Source organism: Aulonocara sp. 'chitande type north' Nkhata Bay, linkage group LG22 (assembly GCF_057382095.1).
Source record: "Aulonocara sp. 'chitande type north' Nkhata Bay isolate Kocher_YH1m ecotype deep benthic linkage group LG22, A_spYH_male_GT1.1, whole genome shotgun sequence".
NCBI lineage: Eukaryota > Metazoa > Chordata > Actinopteri > Cichliformes > Cichlidae > Aulonocara > Aulonocara sp. 'chitande type north' Nkhata Bay.
The window spans coordinates 10,539,063-10,548,013 of record NC_141364.1 but is presented as its reverse complement, the minus strand read 5'-3'; the positions used below and the strand labels follow the sequence as shown (position 1 = coordinate 10,548,013).

Sequence of the window (8,951 nt, the reverse complement as noted above, 5' to 3'; positions counted from 1 at the left end):
ATTTGGAGTTAGTCTTGAGTGGCCACCAGAGGAACTGTAGTTTATAGTCCTGGCTTTATTTTTTTACCACTTGTATTATGTAAGTATCAGTTCCTTCCACGGGACAGTTTGCATCAAACATTGAGACAACAAACTAAAGGACTAATAATGACAATTATGCAGCAATCTTTACTATTAAAGGATCATTTTCTTTAAGCATGTCCGTAAATCTGGTTCATACCAAATGGTTTATCTGTTCTTCAATTGTAAATATTCTGGGAAGAATTACACAAAAGAGCTCAAATTTATCTGCAGCTGCTGTTAGTTAGACCTGGAAAACACTCATGATTATTAATGTAAAAAAACATTTATTGTCACAATTATTGTTTCTACAAATCTCAAAACGTGAACAATGCAAAGGTAGCACGATTTTCAACGGCACTGTAGAAACACACAAGGTTCAATTTAATCACACGTTTCTTGTTTTCTATGATTGGTTAGCTTTAACCATGATAAACAAGCTGGGCTTCAGTTTAGTGCGGCTTCTCCTGAGACGACAAATTTACACTTTATTTAATGCCGTACTTTTATTTAAAGTTCTGTAAAAGACTCCAATAGAAGACGTTTGTATAAAAGCAGGTTTCATTGTGAGTTTGTTCACAATAAAAGAAACATATCTGGACAACCAGATAGCACAATAAATAAACAAGGAATGTTCAGTTTCATTCCTCAGAAATCATTTAAATGACCTCTCCAGTGCTGGTTTGTGTTTATCAGTCTAACTATCAGGAAAGGGGATGAGAGAGGAAGCAGCTCCTGCGTCACGGGGTCCAGTTTTCTGTGGACGCGGGCTCATAGCTGCCACTCAGAGGACGGATAGAAGCGTCTTTACTGATTCATTATGTTGCAGGGAAACCTTAAAGCCACTTAAGGCTGAACATTTTAATGGGTTTTAAATACTGCGTAAAGTCGACATTCACTCTGTTCATGTGGCAAAACATGAGAGAAACACTAACATACAGAGAACTTAAGTAAACATTGAATAATGAATTTTCCCCCACTGTCTTTTTTCTTTCCCCTTTTATTACTTCTGACATAATTATCTCAGTCTGCAGGCAGCGGTGTGTTACAACACAAAAACATGTCCATATTTATCATCATAAAAAGTGCTTTTTGTTTCTGTTTTTTCAATCATATCTTAAAAAAACATCTTTATATTTCATAAAAATACAAAAAAGCATAAACAGTACGATACATATAAATGTGTTATAAATGAATATAAAAGTATTTCAGCTTTCAGTTTCCTCTGCGTGCTGAAGAAAGCAGATTCTCCCAGAAAAAATGCTCAGATTACTACTTTAAAATCCTCATATACTGCAAAATTGTTTATATGTATTAAAAGAAATTCTTGCTAAAGTCCAGCTGGGATGTCTGTGGCTGATATTTTCTCCTTAGATGTCGATGAGGTGTAGCTGTGAATGGTTTGACTGGGGGACTGTTAGTTAGCGGGCACCAGCAGGATGAAACCGTCTTTACTCTTCTTGAAATCAGCGATGGTTTGACCGGCTTTGGTCTCCACCGAGATGTTCTTGGGCTTGCCTCGCATGTGAATCTCCAAACCTGAACGGCAAACCTTCACAGGAAACTGGACTTTTTTCACCCTGGAAGACAACAACGCAAACATTTGGGTTTCAATAACTTTGCCAGAACTGATACGTGATTAGTTGATGGTTATCATGGTTACAGGGACCAGGATCACTCATTAAACTGCTGGAATATTGATCTGGTCAGTTAAATAGCAGAAGATGTTCAGACACAATTGCTCAGTGGGAAAATTACAAGGAGGTTTAAAACATGTCCACATCCATCCATGTCCATATACGGGCTGTAGAAATCACTTTTATTGCCACTTATATATTATCTTGGATATTAGACGAAAATATGAAGCTGCTTTTGATTCACTTGGAGACAGACTTTTTGTTAAGCCTTTTTTGACTGAATTCCCAGATGCACAGATATAAAACTAACTTTGATCTTTATTTCATTTTTACCCAGACATTAAAATACAGGTCTACACAAGCTAAGATTCAAGAGTCCCAAACCTGCCCACTGGTGTGTGGGTTTTAGGAACATTGCATTAATTGCTGCTAATCCAAAATCTTGGGATACCAAAATTGCAGTCTGCTCCTCTTAGAAGTGTGTTTTGAATGTCTACCGCAACAAGACTACAACATTTCCAGAGCAAGTCACAAAGTAAAAAAAAGAAAAAAACCCAAAACTGAAGCATCACCACAAAATATTTGTTATTGAACACCTAACACCTGGCTGTTTGCTGAGTTCTCCTGATCAAAGCAGTATCCAGCCCCTCTGCTGACAGCTGGGGCATGAAAGTGTGCCCGGGCTCGCTCGGCTGCTGCACAGTCAGCTGAAGATGATCCACTGTGAAGTCGCTGCTTCCTCCTCGACCCCTGGGGATCCCGCAGCCTCAGCGTGGCTGCCTTGACCCCGCTGCTCCACCAAACACAAGCTGGCCCAGCACATGGCTGGATCTGTGCAGCATGCTTATAAAGACTCTAACACTGAATCCACCTACGTCATAGTCAGAGGCCCAGGGGAGTTTAAGGCTCAGACTCCTGCTTGTAAGAATGTTTCTCTTGCGAATGTATTCTCTCCTTCTCCAATCAGCAAACACTCTCAGTTTCAATTCAAGTTAATGGCTTTAAAAAAGAGATGAAAGGCAATATTTACATAATGACTATTTGTGGATGCCTCTGAATATTGGTAATGTGACTGATGATAAAGGCTGGCTTGTAACGATAAGCCAACTTGGCAAGCTTGAGGTTAGTTTGGCAAGACAGACGAATGTGTTGTTTCAAAGTGTTTGTGTCATCTTCTCCCCAGACTGCATGGTCGTCTTCAAAAATTTGGCTGGAAATCATAAAGGATAAAGTCCCATTTTTGGGAAGATTGCATAATTATTGTTATGCAACAGTGCTGGCAATCGTTGGTGCAAATCTGAGGAGAAACACCTGAAATCTTAGAGTTTAAATATGCAGTTTATTATAGTGTTATATAAATATATAATGCTATGTACATTAGTGGAATAGAGATAGGAATAGGGTGAACTGGATTATAAGTGTGCGGTAATGCTTTTGTTTTGGAAGTGCTAGGTTTTTGTGTGTGCATTGTGTTTTAACCCTTCACCAAACTCTGGGGACCTCCCATAAAGTCGGTTAAAAGTACAATAAAAAAATTATCCTGCATATTAAATATAATTTGAGGCTTTGCCCCCTGGCACTAGATTGCATATATTGCAATGTCCTGATCCAACATTGTTTGGACAAATATTTTTGCCTCCAATTAGGCTCAGGTTCATGAATACTCAAGTTTGTCTTTGACAAGCAAGAAAAATGTTTTTTTTCTGGAAGTGGTATTTGCTGGAACTTTCAGTTTTACCTCATTTGTTTGAATTGTTTCAAAGCAAAGACAAGTCTGTATTGAACATTTAAAGATGATGATTAGCATTAAATACATTTAACTTTCATTTTCATGGAACTGGTTTTTACTATAGCTAACCAACATGATTAGACTAGCTTATTTGCTAGTTTAGCAAATGAATTGATTTGCTGAACTAGCAAAAAAGCTAGTTCAGCTAGCAAATAAGCTAGTTCAGCTAGCAAATAAGCTAGTTCAGCAAATTAATTTTCTAATTCATTTGTTATAAACTAATCATGAAGTTTTTGTTTAGCCTAGCTGATGGTATTCAGGTTTCTCATGTGATGTCAGAGGCGCATTGCGTGCATGTGTGTACTCCCTGATGGGTTGGTGAGTGGTTGCTGGTTGTCACTAGGCCAAATAATAAGAGTGCTTCACCAAAAACCTCCTTTTCCCTGTACTTTAATGTCTAGCAGATTGTCAAGGTTCTTCATGGTTTGCATGGAAGACAGCGGGTTGTCTGCAAACACATTTGCTAACTTCTAGTTGAACTAGAAAAAAAATTGCAATGGACAACATATGTCTTAGTGCTGTAGCCAAAATGTTAAAAAAGTGAAACTTTTGCTTTGAAGGTAAAAGGGCTTAATTTCCTGTATTAGCCGCTTATATTATAACATTTATAAGAGAAAATGAAGCACGGTCACTCTTTTATAACTAAAAAAAACTCATTAAACACATTGAGCTATCAGAGGTGTGATAGCTTAATGTAATAAACCATAACAGACAATTACAGAGAAATGCAGCCGCATTCTGAATAAAACAAAAAGATTATCCGGTGGAAAACCTCATATTTGGATCAGGTAATCAAATTGCTTAAAAATATGCTTCAAGTCAAGCAGTGGGGACATATTTCTTGAATTTTCTGACGGAAACTGAGATCTCTATTTTTAAAGTTGCAGATGCATTATTTGCTGTGCTCTTTCTAAAAGAGTTTGACCTCAGTCACTGCAATTTTCCAGAGCTGTGATGCTATTCATCATGAATCACCCCAACAGGTGTGGCCCTGCTGTTTTTTTCTCAGCCAAGCCAACCCTGCCTGGCTGAACCCCCAAACCAGCTGTCCAGCCCTGCTGGACTATGATAAACCTGACACAAAAACCCACTGACCTCCAGAGAGCTTTTTTAATTTGTGCACAATGCTGACCTCATCGTAGCACTACCAGAAGTGAAACCCAACTCCGGCAGCGCACATTGAGAAAAGCCTCTGGCTGCGCCTGAGGACAGTGGATGACAGGCTGCAGAGGCCTGTGAATTTTTCTGCTGCAGCAAGAGAATTTTGTTTTAAGGCTGAGATTGTCCACAATAACCAGACTGTCCTCCACCAATAGAAATCGGCCCAGATGTTGCTTGTGCAAACATTTAATGTTCACAAGCACTAGATGGGGAACCACCTTTAACTAGGAGGTCATTGGAGGACCTCACTTTGCAAATTCATTAAAAAAAAGAACAGATTAGCCATCTTTAAGTCTACATAACATGTTTTAGATAACGTACATAGCAGGGAAGACATTCTCTCAAGGTGCACAAGAGGATTAAAGAAGTAACTGCGGACTGGGACAGATAGAAGTCACTGACCGAGTGCACGATTTCTCAACACATTTCCATTTTTTTCCAACTTAAATGATGCTTTAAAGCTGCACAAAGCATGTTGTTACATTACAGCCAAACCTCCCAGGAAGCAGTTTGGGGTGGATGGATCGGTGTACAACCAAACCGTCAATGTCTGACACTGTGGTGTCCAGCCTGTGGCCTTTAACCAACAATTACCACGACCATGACCCTGCCCTAACCAAACTGTTTCATTTACCTACACCCACCCTTTAGACAACACCCTTATGAATGATTAGTTTGTTTTGATGTATTGTTTTTTGCAGTTATGGACTGCTGGATAGTTTTTTTAATATATTAAAGCTTCTCACAATAATTTTGTAGTTTTGAGTAATTCAGACTACAACTATTTAACAGTTGTTTTTTTAAAACAGACAAACTGCTCAGACAAACAATCCAGATTCTGGCCAAATTCTTGCACAAACCTGTTGCCCAGTAGCCAGAAATGCATCCTCATTCGCTCGGAAGTTTCTGGCATGTTTGAAAATATCACCACAAAATCACAGATGCTCTCCTATCAGCCCTGATTTATGAGAGCAGCAGTGAGCGAGAGTGAGAGGGGAGCTGTATTAAATGTAGCAGAAAATAAACAACATGGTGGCTTTAATTTGATTTGATTCGTTTTCTTGTGTAAGGTCGCATGAATATTGATTTCAGATGTTTCCAATCTTGTCTCACATCTATTAATGAGCAACAAAATGCCAACCCCCCCCCCCCCCCCCCCCCCCCCAAGACAGAGACAGTTAAGTGGTTTGAGGAGCTCTTGTGGCCTGAGTTTACTTGGGTGAAGGTTTGATTCTTTTATTCTCTTTGAAAACCTTCAATATTAGATGTTAGCATTCTCTGTCTGTACTGTGCAGAAAATAAAAAGAAGGCCCAGAAATGCAGGTCGACCTTGACATAAAAGTGAACCTGTTGGGATTGGCTTTTTTTCTTATCTTCTGTTATATATAAGGTCTAAAAAGGCTGTTCAATTTAAACATGGCTAAAAGAGGCCAGCATGTTTATAAAAAAAAATGATTGCTAAGTTTCAGTTTTTTTCTATTCTTGGCTCTGTATGATGTCAATAAGAGCTGATGTCTTTAATGTAATCATCTGTGAGCATCTTTACCTGCAGGAGGGGCAGTTAGTCAGAGGATAGTTAAATTATAGCTCTGTCAGTAGGATGACAACTTCCTTGCTACTAGGCTAAAGCGGCAGGTTGCCTGATGACTGCATTAAGTTTTTTTTTGCTTAGGGAAACTGATTGCAAGCTGCTGCAGTGACCACTTGGTTGTAAAGTGACTGCACAGGTCAACTGATGGAAGACAACCGGTCTCCAAACAATTGTGCCCTGAATCAGACTGGCTGTAATCACTCTCCAAAAGACTGAGAAAGGTTTTCAAATCTTATTTATAAACCCAGGGAATACCAACACGATGCTATCAATCTGAGTCATACTGCACCAATAAGAAACACTCGTCTGTGCTGCGTCTCTTTAGGTGATTCAACTGGTTGCAGACTATTTGGGTTATATTTCTATATGATAACAAGATTAAAGACATTTCTGTTTATGATTGGACGGTTAAGACATATTATGACACACCCCATTGCATGTAATGTGTTGATGTTAGTGTGACTCAGTCTTATTGCCATTTTATCAGTGCACCAAACTCACTTTGAGGACAGGTCACATCTGGTCGCCTTCTTCAACAAGACTGCAAGCTCACTGAACAAGGTCGCAGTAATTTTGTTTGGGCCACCGTCTCCAACCAATGTTTTCCAAATGTTCATACAGAGAGAAGCTAAAGCAGCTTGTCTCTGATAAACTGAGGTGCTGCACCAAGGCTTAGAATAAAGTAAATAAAGATTCTTTTAACTTTGAGCTGTGGACAAGCTCCTCTATCACAGTCCACAAATAAAAAATATGCAGCTGGTAATGAACAGAACCAGTCGTCTTTTGTTCTTTCCTCTCATGAAGAAGACTCACACCTCAGGTTGTTGTGAACGCTGTGTGGCTAAAACAGTCACCGTGATTGGAAAGCGTTAGCAGGGTTACACGTGCTGCTCTCACTGCCTATGACAGGAGGAGTGAAAAGCTGTTTAATTATAATAATAATTTTCCATCTATCTTTTTTTATATATACAATTTTTTCACATATTTTCAAACAAAGATGTAAAGATTCCCCTCTGCAAACTACCCATCGTAGTTGTCATTGTGATAGCTTATTTTATGAACATCTCCCCTTTGGTATTGAGTTCAAAATGTCCTCCATGGAAATCATAAAATCAGTGACACATATTAGGAGACAGTCTGTACGGGAGCAGTGGGATGTGGTATATAAACATGGTCCACAGGCTCCTGTCTGCAAAAACGTTCTCATGCTGCAGTCAAATAATTCATGGAGACGACGGTGCAGACAGAACTGGGACGAGCAGCAGCTCCTGGAGGAGCCCTTGGACCCTCCACTCCTCATCTCATCTCCCCTTTTTTCTGCCTCCTCCTCCCCCTCTTCAGCTTTTTCTAGGATTTCTCCCTGTCATCCCCAATATGATGCTGGATGCTGATAATCCGATGTGAGTACATGCCTCTGGTGTCTCCATTATGGAGACTTACAGGCCATTTCATTTACAGTTGAGCTGCATGTGTGGTGAGGAATAGCCAGTGAGCCTGCTGAAACACAGGGCTTCTGATGCTGTGTGTGCCACTGTAGGAAAATCAGATCAACAACAACACTCCCATGCAGCATAGCTCAGAGGGAGTAATGTGCCAACACAGATAAAAGATGCTTCTAATGTCTTTTTACACAGTTTTCTTTAGAAACAGTTTGTCCTGCTGGAGGACACTGCTCAGTAAACTGAATATTTTATAATATTATCAGAAGCTTCTCTTCACTTTAAATAGAAAACGGGGATCAGTGCCTCCAAGGGACAAGCGGTGACACAGCAACCACGATTAAATCATGACTGATAATTAAAATGTAACTGCTGAACAATAAAAAGATTATCTGTCCCAAGGAGACAGAAGCATGACACACTTGTATGGGATATGCACAGTATGATTAAAACATCACCTGCATTTATGTTTATGAGCCTGTGTGTCTGCACCGCTCTGCCATCAAGACTTGGAGCTGATGAATACATATATCGACTGTTAGTTTCACTAAAACAGACTGGAGAGAAGACCTCAGTCTATACACGCATTGACAGAACTATGACTGGGAAAAAGAGCACATGTCTACGGTGGATGAATATCAGCTATTTTATTATGGTCAAATAAAAACTTATCGTAGCTGCGCCACCACGACTTATAGTTACAGCTGTGGGTGGATGCAAATCAGCCTGCTTAATAAGATAATCAGCTGAATGGAAGCATCTGATTCAGAATATCCCCCAAATTTCACCACTAACAACAACTATTTTTTATTCACATTAGGCAAGTAGATCTGAAGTTCATCAAACAGCTTTATGTTAAATAATTTCAAAAAACATTAAATCATAAGTGTGATTTGCATTTTTAGAAAGCTTTGATTTCAATTCACATGCTGACTAGAAACCATGTGCTTGAGAGTTTATAGTAGATGGACTGTTTTATTTTAGCCTTACATTAAACTAAAGCACCTTCCACACCATGTGGATTCACTTTTTCTGTTGTGCCTTTAAGGTGGCAGTGTGGGTACTGACAGCTAAATTTATGTCTATATAAAAGAAGTCAAAACATAACAGATGCCATCAATGTTGCTGTGCTGCGATGGTATCATGGTGACTAGCTGTGACCCTAAAAGATGGATGCAGTCACAATTTGAAACTAGACATGACGTGTAAGGTGAGATCTGATGGCGGCTGCATCAGATCTCGCGGCTGCATGCTCACTGGCTAATGAGCGGGGT

General features: G+C 39.5%; 1 protein-coding gene across 2 annotated transcripts in view; it reads right to left on the bottom strand.

The window, feature by feature from the left end:
• Positions 1-333: 333 nt before the first annotated feature.
• The window catches only part of myo1g (myosin IG), a 66,263-nt gene continuing 57,645 nt past the window's right edge, over positions 334-8,951 (bottom strand). For both annotated transcript variants that reach the window (XM_086280825.1, XM_086280824.1), the window contains exon 22: positions 334-1,640. In XM_086280825.1, coding sequence (XP_086136951.1) covers positions 1,478-1,640 — 163 coding nt within the window. In that variant the 3' untranslated portion in view covers positions 334-1,477. The remainder of the gene's footprint in view (positions 1,641-8,951) is intronic.